We start from the raw sequence: 15,269 nt of genomic DNA on the forward strand, positions 1-15,269 counted from the left end.
TCCTCAGCGACCTGGACCTGAAAGATAATAAGCATTTGAAGTGTCTCGAGCAGTCCTGGATATCCTTGGATTATTTGTTTGCTAGATTTGGACCACATGATAGTTTTGACGGCTTTTGGGATGAGTTCTGCACAACCAAGGCAAAGTGGCAAAGACGTCGCCTCGAAGCTTTCAGCCTTGCTTTGTTGGGATTATTGGTTTTTCCAATAGATGAAAGGCACATTGGCACCCGTCTGCAGTCAGTGGTGATGGCACTATTTCATGAGAAGCAATGCAAACCCGTTACTGTTGTGCCGATAATCTTAGCAGAGTTGTACCGAGCCCTGAGTGAGGTTAGGGGAGGTGTCAGATATTTTGAGGGAAGTAACATTTTTGCTACAGCTATGGATGATGGAGCATTTGCACACCGCTTCCTTACTTTGTCCCATCGACCGTGCCTTGAGGGATCGGGTGGTATGCATCGAACGTAGGATGAAATCCCCTAAGTTTACGTACCCAGTAGGCGTTACGGCTTGGATTGAGTTCCTTGGTTTGAGGACAAATGGGATGTTTTGTGGGCTTACCTTTGGCTACCTTTGGATGATATGTAGAGTGCCTCATGCAGCCTTTCCTGATGTTGATAGGACTTAAGTGTGTCAGACCATATACTCCCGTTAGGGTAATGCGGCAATTGGGCAGAAGATAAGAGGAGCCTCCAACTTTGAATCTTCGGAGGCACATCATAAATTTTAGCAAAATGGCGGTTGATGAAATCAGGTATGTGCAATACTGGAACAATGCAAAGAGGATGAAGAAAAATACATTAGTAGAGGACATTGGCAGGCCCGAGTGTACTCAGGAGTACTTGATTTGGTTACAGCCCGTCCCGCCAGGGGTCAGCACCCCATTGCCAGCACAACTTAGGGGTCGGGCAATTCAGACAGATGATGTTGAGGAGACATCGGACCAAAATCCCTGGGATAAGCTTGAGTTGATAAGGTCTCAGTTAGCGGGATTGGCAGCAGACATGGAGCAACATGGCTAGTATTTGTTTAGGGTCGGCCTTCAAGATGCGGGGGCACACGCCAGGGCCTTTATTCCCAGCATCGGTGTTTCTTTACGAGGCATGTTACAGAGTTTGAGCATGACAGACAGCCCAGGATCATCCCAGCCAGGACCGTCGCATTCAAGAGCAGCTTGAGGATTCATTCTATTTAAGTGTTTTGAGATCGTCTTATGTTGTCTTTTACTTTCGTGTCTTGTCTAGAAGTACTGAGTTCCTTTAGGTAGTGTCAAAGTCTGTCGTAGTGTAGTTGAGTCTGTCAGGTCTTTCATTATCGCACTTCTTATTGTATTTTAATATCGAAAAGTTTCTAAATGAAAAATCCCAAAAAGATTTTGTTTTAGTTTATTTTCCGTCACTTTTCCAAAACTACGCTTGGTTTGATTCATGAGGGACATGATTCGTAGGTAACCTACATCGGGTTCGATCAAATCATTTTTGGTTCAAAATAAAAGGAGAAAGAAAAAGGAAAGAGTGATAAGAGGTGTTGGAAAATAAAGAGAAGAAAGGATTGAAATGAGCAAGTTGGGATGATGCCATATGACCCTGCGACCCTCAAAGCCATTTTAGAACCGTTAATCGTTGCTAGGTGTATTGCACGTAATGTGATATTATTATTTGATAAATGCTCTAACGCTAACATGGTAGTTTTGTGTTGTTGTCCTCTGTTATCTCTAACAATTTCAGGAAGGTGGTTAGTTTGTTGGCATCCTGGCAAGTCATCCATACAATACCCGATCAAAGCGTCAAACAGTCATGGCTAGCAAGGAAACAGACACTGGAGTTGTAGACCCACCAAGGGAGATTGTTGAGTCGGAATCGGAACTGCAAGAGGAGGTCCGGAGGTTGAAGCATCAGATGGCAGAAATGTATCAAGCCTGGATCAAGGGACACCCTCCACCCTCGTTCCCTATCAATTACACAGAAAACCCTGCTTCCATTCCACCACTCTCTCAATCCCAGATGCCCAATACAATTGATCTTTCCCCACAACACGTACCTGGCTTTACCCCTTACCACAACTACCCCGGCACTTCAGCCCAAACTGTTCATGCTCCGCCAGCCAAAACAACCTCATACCCTGCTCCGACATCTGCTCCTATTTTTGTACCCCCTCCACAAGCTACCCTCCACCGATCCTCTAGTGATCCCGCATTCCCCGCTACAGATGCCCACTACTATGCACCGGAGCCCACCTTCAAAGTCCCAGATCCTTACTCTTATACTCCCCAATTTGAGCCTCATGTTGAAACTGACAAACCACTCAAGAACGCAGAGCAAGAAGAGATGTTTAGGAAGGTACAAAGTCTGGAGCAATTTTTGAGAAATATGCAAGGGTTGGGAAACCAAGTGAGTGTGGCCTATAAGGATTTGTGTTTGTTCTCCGATGTCCAATTGCCTACCGGGTTCAAGATGCCCAAGTTTGACTTGTATGACCGACATGGGGATCCTGTAGCTCACCTGAGAGGTTATTGCAGTAAAATAAGAGGTGTCGGGGGAAAAGACAAATTACTAATGGCCTACTTCAGCCAAAGTCTGAGTGGGGCAGCTTTAGAATGGTACACCCGCCAGGACGCCAGCAGGTGGTACACCTGGGATGATATCGCTTAGGCCTTTGCCCGATACTTTCAGTACAATATAGACATTGTTCCAAACCGCCTATCTCTAACCAAGGTGGAAAGAAACCCAGTGAAAGCTTTAGATAATATGGGTTCTGATGGAGGGAACAAGCTGCACGAGTCAATCCTCCGATGGAAGAGGACGAGATGGTTAAATACTTTCTTTAAGCCCTGGAGCCCACTTACTATGGCCACTTGATCTCAGCCATTGTTAAGTCTTTCAATGATGTGGTGAAGATGGGAGAAATGGTGGAAGAGGGGCTCAAGTCGAGTAAGATCATGAGCTATTCTACTATAAAAGCAACCACTCAGGCAATCCAGAGTGGTACCGAAAGTTTGCTAGGCAAGAAGAAGAAGGAAGATGTCGCTATGGTCGTCTCCGGATCATGGCATGGCCAGAGGGGTTCACCTCATCAGTACACCCATCCTCGACCCCGACCTCAAACCTATGCCCAAGCTCCATATGATCCACCTCAACATTACATTTCCCCGCAAAACCCCCAATACTCAACCAGGCCATCCCAATACTTTGTTTACCATACCCAGTCATATGCTCAACCCCCTCTTTACCCACAATGGCATGCTCCAGCTCCACAGAATATCTACCTAGCTCCACAAAATACCTATCCACCCCTACAACCCTATCAAAACCCCACTGGTTCAAATTTTCGATCAAGGCCAGAGTATAAGAGAGAGAGGCAACAGCGAAAACAAACTTTTACCCCGCTTGGAGAGTCCTATGCTAGTCTGTTTCAAAGGTTAAGGCAGTTGGACATCTTGAAGCCGATTGAGTCAAAGATACCAAATCCCCCTCCAAAGAACCTCGATTATTCCCTAAGACTCGCCTATTGTTCTGATGCTCCAGGGCATGACATAGAGAAGTATTGGCATTTGAAACGGGCAATCCAGGAGCTCATTGATATAAACCAAATTGTAGTCCAAAGCCTAGATATGCCAAACATCAACCAAAACCCTTTGTCAGCACATGCAGAGATGCATATGATTGAAATAGTTCATAAAGATGGGGAGCCCAAGAAGTCTTCTAAGTCTGTCATGATGATTCGGGCCAGTGAAAGCAATTTGGTTAAAGCTCCAGACTCTACCAAAGCAACGCCCTTGACAGTCAAAGGGGTGACAGAGAAGCCAAGCACATTCAGTTCGAAACCACCAGTGTTGGTCGTGAAAGGGCTATCGAAAGATATCGGGGCAAGTCTGGAAAGTTCAAAAGTGGTAGTACCAGGGATTCCAAGTAAGCCTATCATAGTTGTGAAAGGGGCTCCTATTACCCCTATCATCATTAAACCAGTAACCCAGCTGCTAGTGGTGGATGCCAAGTCTATTCCGTGGAATTATAAACAAGTGATAGTGACATACAAAGGAAAAGAAATAGAGGAAGAAGTTAATGAAACTGGAGGATTGACTCGTTCTGGGAGATGTTTCACCCCAGAAGAATTAAGGAAAGCCAAGCCATTCAAGGATAGCCAAATGCCAATAAAGAAATCGGTTACCGAGGAAGAGGCAGAGGAGTTCCTGAAAAAGATAAAAGTGCAGGATTAATCCATTATGGAGCAGTTAAGGAAAACACCAGCTCAAATTTCTCTTTTGTCTTTGTTGATACATTCAGATGAACATCGCAAGGTCTTGATGAAGATTTTGAATGAGGCACATGTTCCTGATAAGGTCACACTGAACCACTTGGAAAAGATAGCTGGCAAGATCTTCGAAGCAAATAGGATCACTTTCTCGGACGATGAACTTCCTATGGAGGGTACAGAACACAACCGAGCTCTTTATCTCACGGCGAAGTGCGAAGATTCTGTTGTCTCAAGGGTTTTGGTTGATAATGGCTCTAGTGCAAATATTTGTCCCTTGTCTACCTTGCAAAAACTGAAGATTGGCACCGAAAGAATCCACTTGAACAGTGTATGTGTCCGAGGCTTTGATGGGGGAGGTAAAGATTCTGCTGGAGATATAATGCTCGAATTGTTGATATGGCCAATTGAGTTTACCATGGAATTCCAAGTGTTAGATATGACTGTCTCCTACAATCTGTTGTTGGGCAGGCCTTGGATACATGCTACTAAGGCAGTCCCATCTTCTCTGCACCAAATGGTGAAGTTTGAATGGGACAGGCAGGAAATAGTTGTGCACGGTGACGAAGACTTGTCAGCTTGTAATGATACAGTTGTTCCGTTCATCGAAGCTGAAGATGATAAGGGACCTTGGGTCTATCAGACTTTCGAAACAGTGTCTGTTGAGAAATTTCCTGAGGGAAAATGCATTCCAGGTCCTAAGATATCATCCACGTCCGTCATGGTTACGAATGAAATGTTGAAGAATGGTTTTGTGCCGAGCAAGGGTTTGGGCTCATCTCTGCAGGGTATTGTGCATCCAGTGCGCCCCAGTGGGAATCCTGGTACATTTGGTTTGGGATTCATGCCCACAGAGAAGGACGTGAAAAGGGTTAAAAATCTGAAACAGAAGGTATGGTCGCTCTGCAAGCCTGTCCCACACATCTCTAAGTCTTTTGTCAAGCCAGGGACCAAAGAACCTCCAACCTCCTCAATCCCAAAACATGTGGTCGATGTTGATGAAGAGCTGATCAAGAGGTTCCAAAGTCTGTTCTAAGAGGTCAATATGGTAGAAGTTGGTGAAGGCTCTAATAAAGCAAATGTGCAGCTCGTTGGCCCAAACGTGAAGCTTAGCAATTGGGAAGCTACTCCTCTCCCCACCAGGAAGGAGTTTTGGTAGTTTGCTTTTTTTTTCCTTTCTGTTATCTGGGTTATTCCAGGGTTGTAATCCAGATTTTCAGTTTTTGCTTGTTTTGATGTTCAAACCCTTCTATCCTTTTATTTTCAATGAAATGCAATTTTTCGTTTTCCGTTATTCTTAATAGTGTTTTATTTTGTTCTTTTTTCTTTTGTACAGTTCTTTTTATACTGGTTGCAGTGACATGACATGCATGAAGAGTTTTCAGCCGAGTCTTAAAAGCCAATCTAATTCTGAAATAACTATCCAAGAAGTAGAATATGATGATAAAATAGAATATGATGAAAAAGCAGCATTTGAGGAAATCAGTAAAGAGCTAAAACAATTTGAAGAAAAACCAAAGCCTAATTTGAGTGAGATCGAAGCAATCAATTTAGGGGACCAGGATGATGTTAGGGAAACCAAGATAAGTGTGCATTTAGAACCGCAAGTTAAGGTGGAAATAATCAAAACATTGTTTGAGTACAAAGATGTCTTTGCATGGTCATATGAAGATATGCCAGGCCTGAGCACTGATCTTGTAGTTCATAAATTGCCAACTGATCCATCATTCCCTCCTGTCAAGCAAAAGTTGCGAAAGTTCAAGACTGATATGAGTGTGAATATCAAAGAAGAAATCACAAAGAAACTTACTGCAAAGGTCATTCGAGTCACTCGATATCCCACTTGGTTAGCCAATGTTGTGCCAGTACCAAAGAAGGATGGTAAGACTAGGGTCTGTGTTGATTACCGTGATCTTAACAAAGCAAGCCCAAAGGATGATTTTCCATTGCCGAACATTCACATTTTGATCAATAATTGTGCCAAGCATGAGATTGGGTCTCTTGTGGACTGTTACGTGGGATATCACCAAATCTTGATGGATGAGGAAGATGCAAAAAAGACAGCATTCATCACACCACGGGGAACATACTGTTATCGGGTGATGCCATTTGGTTTGAAGAACGCTGGGGCAACTTACATGAGGGCGATGACCACTATATTTCATGACATGATACATAGGGAGATCGAGGTTTATGTAGATGATGTGATCATAAAGTCAAAGAAGCAGTCTGACCATGTCAAGGACCTGAGAAAGTTTTTCCAAAGGCTCCGCAGGTACAACCTCAAGCTCAATCCAGCGAAATGTGCATTTGGTGTCCCATCTGGGAAACTTCTAGGATTCGTGGTCAGTCGACACAGTATTGAGTTAGACCCGTCGAAGATCAAAGTCATTCAAGAGTTACCACCGCTAAAGAACAAAACAGAGGTGATGAGTTTACTTGGAAGGTTAAATTACATCAGCAGGTTCATTGCTCAGCTCACGACAACTTGTGAGCCCATCTTTAAGCTGCTGAAGAAGAATGCTGCGGTCAAGTGGACTGACGAATGTCAAGAAGCATTTGATAAGATTAAGAAGTACCTGTCGAATCCACATGTGTTGGTCCCACCAGAGCCTGGAAGACCTTTAATTCTCTATTTGACAGTCTTGGATAATTCTTTTGGCTATGTATTGGGTCAACATGACATCACGGGAAAGAAGGAGCAAGCAATCTATTATCTCAGTAAGAAGTTCACTCCCTATGAGGTTAAGTACACTCTGCTTGAGAGGACATGTTGTACCCTGACTTGGGTGGCACAAAAGTTGAAGCATTATCTATCGTCCTACACTACTTACCTCATTTCCCGTATAGATCCTCTAAAGTATATCTTTCAGAAGCCTATGCCCACGGGAAAACTGGCGAAGTGGCAGATTTTACTTACAGAGTTTGACATCATCTATGTGACTCGGACCGCGATGAAAGCCCAAGCCTTGGCCGACCACTTGGCCGAGAATCCGGTGGATGATGAATATGAGCCACTGAAGACTTATTTTCCTGATGAAGAGGTCATGTGTTTTGACGAGATTGACCATGATGAAAAGCCAGGTTGGAAACTCTTCTTTGATGGAGCTGCTAACATGAAAGGGGTCGGAATAAGGGCTGTACTTATCTCTCAAATAGGGCAACACTACCCTGTAACAGCCCAACTTCGATTTTATTGCACCAATAAGATGGCTGAGTACGAAGCATGCATTCTGGGTTTGAGGTTAGCTATAGACATGGGAGTCCAGGAAATACTTGTTCTGGGAGATTCAGATTTGTTGGTTCACCAGATTCAAGGAGAATGGGAGACTCGAGATTTGAAGCTCATACTGTACCGACAGTGCCTGTATGATCTTTGCCAACGATTCAGGTCGGTCGAATTTAGACATATTCCCAGGATTCATAATGAGATTGCTGATGCCTTGGCTACTCTGGCGTCAATGTTACATCATCCAGACAAGGCTTATATTGACCCCGTGCATATCAAAGTTCATGATCAGCATGCTTATTGTAATGTGGTGGAAGAAGAAATCGATGGCGAACCTTGGTTCCACGATATCAATGAATACATCAGGTCAGGGGTATATCCCGTACATGCTACAGGTGACCAAATGAGAACCATTCGACGTCTGGCTAGTGGATTTTTCTTGAGTGGAGGAATCTTGTACAAGAGGACTCCGGATTTAGGACTGCTGAGGTGCATAGATGCTAAAGAAGTTTCAACTATCATGGCTGAAGTGCATTCTGGAGTTTTCGGACCGCATATGAACGGGTATGTTTTGGCAAAGAAGATACTTCGAGCAGGTTATTATTGGCTCACCATGGAACGGGATTGTATCAGTTTTGTTCGCAAGTGTCATCAATGCCAGGTACATGGTGATTTGATTCATTCTCCCCCATCTGATTTACACACAATGTCTTCACCTTGGCCCTTTGTTGCTTGGGGCATGGATGTTATTGGACCAATTGAGCCGGCAGCTTCAAACGGGCATAGGTTTATTCTGGTGGCCATTGATTACTTTACCAAGTGGGTCGAAGCTGTAACTTTCAAGTCCGTGACCAAGAAGGCAGTAGTGGATTTTGTTCATTCAAATATCATTTGTCGGTTCAGAATTCCCAAGGTGATCATCACAGACAATGCTGCTAATCTCAACAGTCATTTGATGAAAGAGGTATGCCAACAGTTCAAGATCATGCATCGGAACTCCACCCCGTATCGCCCCAAGGCAAATGGAGTTGTTGAGGCTGCTAACAAGAACATAAAGAAGATACTTCGCAAGATGGTTCAGGGTTCTAAGCAGTGGCATGAAAAGTTGCTTTTTGCTGTACTGGGTTATCGCACTACTGTTCGCACTTCAGTAGGTGCAACTCCTTATGTGCTGGTATATGGAACTGATGCAATTATACCTGTAGAAGTTGAGATTCCATCCCTTCGGATCGTTGCAAAATCTAAAATTGATGATGATGAGTGGGTCAAAACCTAGCTAGAGCAGTTGAGTTTGATTGATGAGAAAAGATTGGTTGTAGTATGTCATGGTCAATTGTATCAGAAGAGAATGACAATAGCATACAACAAAAAGGTGCGTCCTCGAAAATTTGAAGTGGGCCAGATGGTATTGAAACGCATCCTTCCTCATCAGGTGGAAGCCAAAGGCAAGTTCGCCCCAAACTGGCAGGGGCCATTCGTTGTGACAAGAGTATTGCCCAATGGTGCTTTGTATTTAACAGACATAGAAGACAAATGTGTAGATATGGCTATCAATTCTGATGCAGTTAAGAGGTACTATGTATGATTTCTTTGCTTACCTTCAGCTGTATTTTGTACTTGGCATGTTCAAAGTTGAAATGACGAGGGTATTTCGTTCCGCTACCCAAACACTTTCACCCTTTGTTACCCTTTTGAGATTTATTTATTTTCCTTCATACCCCTCTTTCGGAATCAGTAACAGAATTAGAAAAAAAATGAATGAATGAATGAATGGAAAATAAGAAGAATGAAAAAGAAAGAAAAAGAAAAAGAGAAAAGAAAAAAAAGAAAAAAAAAGAAAGAAAGAAAAAGAGAAAAGAAAAAAAAGGAAAGGAAAGAAAGAAGAGAAAAGAAAAAAGAGAGAGAAAAGAAAAGAAAAGCAACAAAAACAAACAACTTTCTTGGAACTACGTTCGACCTGGTTCCTTTTAAGGATACGTAGGCACCCTCACGGTTTGGTCCCATCAAAATAAAAATAAAACTCCCCGGACCCAAAGAAACTGGGGCAGAAGTTTTGGTTTTGAAAAGATCTGATTCCAAAAGTTGTAATTTTGGCCCCTTTTCATCTTAAGTTAGTTTGAGCCTTCATGCCACCCTTTCTTTCTAACCCTGTCCAAAAGCCTACATTACGGTCCAAAGAAATACCTTTCGATCAATCTTTGAGGATGCCAGGTCAAGAGAGATAGAGGTATGATTTACATCATGGGTAACACTTTGTTCACGGGCACAAGAGAGAAAGTTTAAAATGAGAGAGTTTTATTGGTGAAAACCCTCACGGGCACCGTAAGGCGATGGTGAGCTGAGAGAAAATTTGAAATGAGAGAGTCTTATTGGTGAAAACCCTCGCGGGAACCATAAGGCGATGGTGAGTTGAGATATGAACAAATGAGAGAGGCTTGTAGGTGAAAACCCTTAGGGACACTACAAGTCGAATGAGGCTCATGACTTTACAGAGAAATTGGATCAATGAAAGCCCGGTTTTGAAGTATGAAGACAGGACATGAACTGAAAATATTATTGGTTGGACAGATTAGCCTGATCAATTTGAAATGCATGTCATGATCATTGGAGATGGCTGCTTCCCTCAGATAAGTCTTCTTTTCTCATTCTTCTTCATATAGTCATCTGTGCTCGAAATTTTCCTTTGTTCCTTTTGTCAAAAATCATTTCACTTTGCTCTTTGAGTCTATCTTTATGGGTCTCTTTAGAGTCAGCCCTTGTTGAACAAGCAGGAAAGGATTTCAAAGCCTACTACCAGCTTCTAAATTGCACAAAGCGGAGTCCGGCCAAGCACATCACAATTGACTTGATTTAGAATAAGCAGTATGGTGATAACTGAGGTTCAGGCAATCAAGTGAATCTTGAATTTTGAGAAAATACAAGGATTCAACAACTTTCAAAATGAAAACACAATGCAACAAGTGAGTGTGAGAGATTCAGGTCATGCAGAGGTTTTGTGGTCCAGTTCAAATCAAAAGGTCAAACAACTTCTTGCTAGCCCGAAGCAACTAATCAGAATGGAGCATGGCAGTGGCGGAAGCAGACATTCAGCAAGGATGCCACAAACTTTTCAAACTAACAAGATTTTATTTGTCTGAAACAAGGGCAAGAAAATTTTTTAATCCAGAGGGACCTCCCATGGAAAAGCATGGTTCAGGGAGCAAAAATTCTATTCAGAATCCTCAAAGATGAGAGCATGGCTCAGGTAAGTTCGTTCTCAGTTTTCAGGACCCTCCTGGATAATGGGATTTAGTTTTAAATTCTCAGGACCCTCCTGGATAATGAGATTTAGTTTTTAAATTTTCAGGACCCTCCTGGATAATGGGATTTAGTTTTAAATTTTCAGGACCCTCCTGGATAATGGGATTTAATTTAAAATTTTCAGGAACCTCCTGGATAATGGGATTTAATTTAAATTTTTTAGGACCCTCCTGGATAATGGGATTTAGTTTTTAAATTTTCAGGACCCTCTTGGATAATGTGATTTAGTTTTTAAATTTTTAGGACCCTCCTGGATAATGGAATTTAGTTTTTAAAATTCTCAGGACCCTCATGGATAATGGGATTTAATTTAAAATTTTCAGGACCCTCCTAGATAATAGGATTTAGTTTTTAAATTTTCAGGACCCTCCTGGATAATGGGATTTAGTTTCTAAATTTGCAGGACCCTCCTGGATAATGGGATTTAGTTTTTAAATTCTCAGGACCCTCCTGGATAATGGGATTTAGTTTTTAAATTTTCAGGACCTCCTGGACAATGGGATTTAGTTTTGAAATTCTCAGGACCCTCCTGAATAATGGGATTTAATTTAAAATTTTTAGGACCCTCCTGGATAATGGGATTTAGTTTTTAAATTTTCAAGACCCTCCTGGATAATGGGATTTAGTTTTTAAATTTTCAGGACCTTCCTGGATAATGGGATTTAGTTTTAAATTCTCAGGACCCTCCTAGATAATGGGATTTAGTTTTTAAATTTTCAGGACCTCCTGGACAATGGGATTTAGTTTTGAAATTCTCAGGACCCTCCTGGATAATGAGATTTAATTTAAAATTTTCAGGACCCTCCTGGATAATGGGATTTAGTTTTAAGTTTTAGCGTAAGTTCTCCCTTTAGAAAATATAATTTAGCTTTAAAGTTATCACTCTTAAGATGAGATTTAGTTTTAAATTCTCAGGGCCCTCCTGGATAATGGGATTTAGCTTTTAAATTCTTAGAGCTCTGTAGGTAACATGATCCGATTAACAATCACAAATATGCCCAGATCCCAAACTAGGGCAGAAAATTTCTTTTGTTTTGACTGTTTTGGCAATCAGGCGCCCACCTGGATAATGAGGGAACACAGTTTCAAGTTTGAGTAATCAGGCGCCCACCTAGATAACGAGGGAATACGATTCAAGTTTTAGCAATCAGGCGCCCACCTGGATAACGAGGGAATACAATTCAAGTTTTAGTAATCAGGCGGTCCACCTGGATAACGAGGGAATACGATTTAAGTTTTAGTAATCAGGCGCCCACCTGGATAACGAGGGAATACAATTCAAGTTTCTGGTAATCAGGCACCCACCTGGATAACGAGGGAATATAGTTTCGAGTGTTGGTAATCAGGCACCCACCTGGAGAACGAGGGAACTCATTTTATACCAAAGTCAAGCTATTGGCAGGCGCCCACCTGGAGAACGAGGGAATTAATTTTAGAGTTACTTTAATTCACAAATTCAAGAAGCATCAGGAGCCCGCTTGAAGAACAGAGTCCATTTTTCAGTTGCATATTGAAGATCAAGTAGAGATTCAAGGAAGATTCCCGACAAGAAGTAAATAGGACCTTGTATTTTTCTTTTACTTTTGCTGTAATTTTTCCTTCTATTTTTGATGTAATGGCAGGAACCGCGGACTGGAACCTCGGTGGCACTCCACTCGGCTCTCCACCTCGGTATACTCCATCGTTTCTCTCACTTCTGAACTACACGTGGCATGATTCCTTTATAGCCAAGGATATGTAGGCAACTCAAATAACAGGGCTCGGTCACAATCTTTATAGCCATCTTTATTTTCTTTTGAATATGCGTAGGGTCATAAATAAATTACGTTGCTTATTGTTCTTTGCTCCTAAAACTCTTCGTGTTTCGAAGCAAAGAGTGGCACTTGTAAGCACGTAATTTTTGACCCGCGCAACTTTTAAAAGTAGTATTTTTAAAGATTATTTACTTATTTTTTTTAGGATATTTATTTGGGTTTATTTCTATAGGATTTTACTTTATTACTAATTTTAATTCTATTTTTAAGGCACAAAAACTAATATATATATATATATATATATATAGTTTATATATATTCATGTTTTATCTTATTTCTATTTAGTTTAGGTTATTAAGATTTTTATAGCAATATATTTTGTTTTTTGTGACGACCCGAAGGGTCATCACCGTAGTTCTTCCTTATTCCACGCTTTCGAGACCTTGAAAACCTCGCTTTTCGTTGCCTCGATTGGCGTGCGTAGTTCGGGCGCGTAGCCGGAAAGTTTTTATGTTAGAATATGTAAATTATGTGAAACAGTTGATGAATTTTGGTACTAATATGCATAATGTTGACTTCGGTCAACATTTTGGGTAAACGGACTCGGACCTGTGATTCGACGGTCCCGGAAGGTCCGTAGAAAAATATGGGACTTGGGCGTGTGCCGGGAATCAAATTCTGAGGTCCCAAGCCCGAGAAATGAATTTTTGAAAGAAATTGTTTTTCTGAAATTTGATATGAAATTTGAAATGAAAAGGAGTTAGAAAATATAGGTATCGGGCTCGTATTTTGGTTCCGACACCCGGTACACGTCTTAAATATGTGTTAAGCACTATCTGTAAAGTTTGGCTAAAAACGGACGTCATATGATGTGTTTCGGACTAAAAATGAAGAATTTGAGTTATGAAAGTTGAAGAAAGAAAATCATGTGTTTGAGGCTTGATCCTATGTATATGATGTTATTTTGGCGATTTGATCACACGAGTAAGTCCGTAAGATGTTTTTAAGGTTGTGTGCATGTTTGGTTTGGAGTCCCGAGGGTTCGGGTGAGTTTTGAATGGGGCCCGGGAGGTCTTGGACTTAAGAAAATGCAGGTTCAGGTGTTGCAGACACCAGCGCGGCCGCGGTCATTTCCGCGCGGTCCGCGCTGGAGCCACGCGGCCGCGATGCCTTTCTGTGCGGTCCGCGTGGCTGAGTCTGAGGGCTAGGGTTTCAGGTCAACCAGCGCGGCCGCGCACCAAAACAGTGCGGTCCGCACTGGAAGGGTTCATAGAAGCCCAATTTTTCTCCCACTCGGCGCGGCCGCAACACATTTTTGTGCAGTCCGCGCCAGGTCCTCAGAAAGGTATACAAGTTCGGAAAATCTCAGTCATTTTTCACTTTTCAAAAACCCAAAACCTAAGAGGCGATTTTCCAAACAACTTTTCTTCCCCAAAACGATTGATTCGAGCGGATTGGTGGTGGAATCAAGAGGTAAAGCTATACTAGAAGCATGAGTTGAGTTTGGAGCATTCGAGGTAAGTGTTTGTTCTAACTTTGGCTTGAGGGAATAGGATTAGGATGATATTTGCTACTTGCTAATGTGGAGTACGGTGTATAGGCATGGTGACGGTTATCTATGCACCGGAGTCTAGCATGACCGTGAGTCTTGATTGCTTTTAATTCGAATAATGTGACACAAGCTCCTTGTTTATTTGATAAGTTTCATATAATATGAATGGTTGAGGAAGAATGATTTAAAAGGAGAATGTGTTGTGAATACTCCCTTGCCGGGATGTGTAGACTGATATATATATATTCTCCCTTGTCGGGATATTTTGGGTTGTTAGCTGTACCCTTGCCGGGTTAAAGGTATTGAGTTGTTATTCTCCACTAAAGGGGTCTACTATATGAAGTCAGATATTATATATGATATTATGGGATCGTGTGGCACGCCGTCCACTTATATATGTTATTATGGGATCGTGTGGCACGCCGTCCACTTGGTTATTGGCCTCTGTTGCCGGTGACATATTGTGCACTGTGATAAAGATGAATTGGGATCGTGTGGCACGCCGCCCACTTATATATGTTATTATGGGATCGTGTGGCACGTCGTCCACTTGGTTATTGGCCTCTGTTGCCGGTGACATATTGTGCACTGTGATAAAGATGAAATGGGAATGGGTGGTACGCCTACCACATGGTATATGGAAATAGGGATCGTGTGGCACGCCGTCCACCTATATATTGTTAAAAGGGATCGTGTGGCACGCCATCCACCTATATATTGTTAAAAAGGGATCGTGTGGCACGCCGTCCACTTATATACTATACTATTGGATCGTGTGGCACGTCGTCCACTTATATATAATATTATAGGATCGTGTGGCACGCCGTCCACTATATATATATATATCATGGAAACCAGAGTTTCTTCTGTTTATTTCCGATATTTCAATTTTATCTGTTACTCCCCGATAGCATGTCCCCTCCCAGTTTTACTTTGTATTATCTTGTTATTGTTTTCTTGCACGTGTTGTATATATCTGTACAGGTTAATTGTAGTAGGTACTGTCTAGCCTCGTCACTACTTCGCCGGGGTTAGTCCAGGCACTTACCAGCACATGGGGTCGGTTGTGCTGATGCTACACTCTGTGCATTTTTGTGTACAGATCAGGGAGCAGCTTATGGACCTCAGCAGTAGGATTTCTGGGAGCTAACTTCAGTCCAGGGACTCTCGAGGTAGCCTAG

The 15,269-nt window shown here is 42.2% G+C and overlaps 2 protein-coding genes across 2 annotated transcripts; both read left to right on the forward strand.

Moving 5' to 3' along the window:
- Nucleotides 1-1,798: 1,798 nt before the first annotated feature.
- LOC138885412 (uncharacterized) lies at nucleotides 1,799-2,653 on the forward strand. The gene has a single exon (XM_070166358.1). The coding sequence runs from the start codon at nucleotides 1,799-1,801 to the stop codon at nucleotides 2,651-2,653; it is 855 nt and encodes a 284-aa protein (XP_070022459.1).
- A 245-nt stretch (nucleotides 2,654-2,898) lies between these two features.
- On the forward strand, nucleotides 2,899-4,218 carry LOC138885413 (uncharacterized). The gene has a single exon (XM_070166359.1). It carries the CDS (start codon nucleotides 2,899-2,901, stop codon nucleotides 4,216-4,218), a length of 1,320 nt encoding a protein of 439 aa, XP_070022460.1.
- Nucleotides 4,219-15,269: the final 11,051 nt, after the last annotated feature.

The sequence above is a fragment of the Nicotiana sylvestris genome, chromosome 2 (genome assembly GCF_000393655.2).
Source record: "Nicotiana sylvestris chromosome 2, ASM39365v2, whole genome shotgun sequence".
Classification (NCBI taxonomy): Eukaryota; Viridiplantae; Streptophyta; class Magnoliopsida; order Solanales; family Solanaceae; genus Nicotiana; species Nicotiana sylvestris.

Bases quoted from the DNA above. Each gene is read 5' to 3' on its own strand.
- LOC138885412 (XM_070166358.1), top strand. From the start codon at position 1,799: ATGGCTAGCAAGGAAACAGACACTGGAGTTGTAGACCCACCAAGGGAG.
- LOC138885413 (XM_070166359.1), top strand. From the start codon at position 2,899: ATGGGAGAAATGGTGGAAGAGGGGCTCAAGTCGAGTAAGATCATGAGC.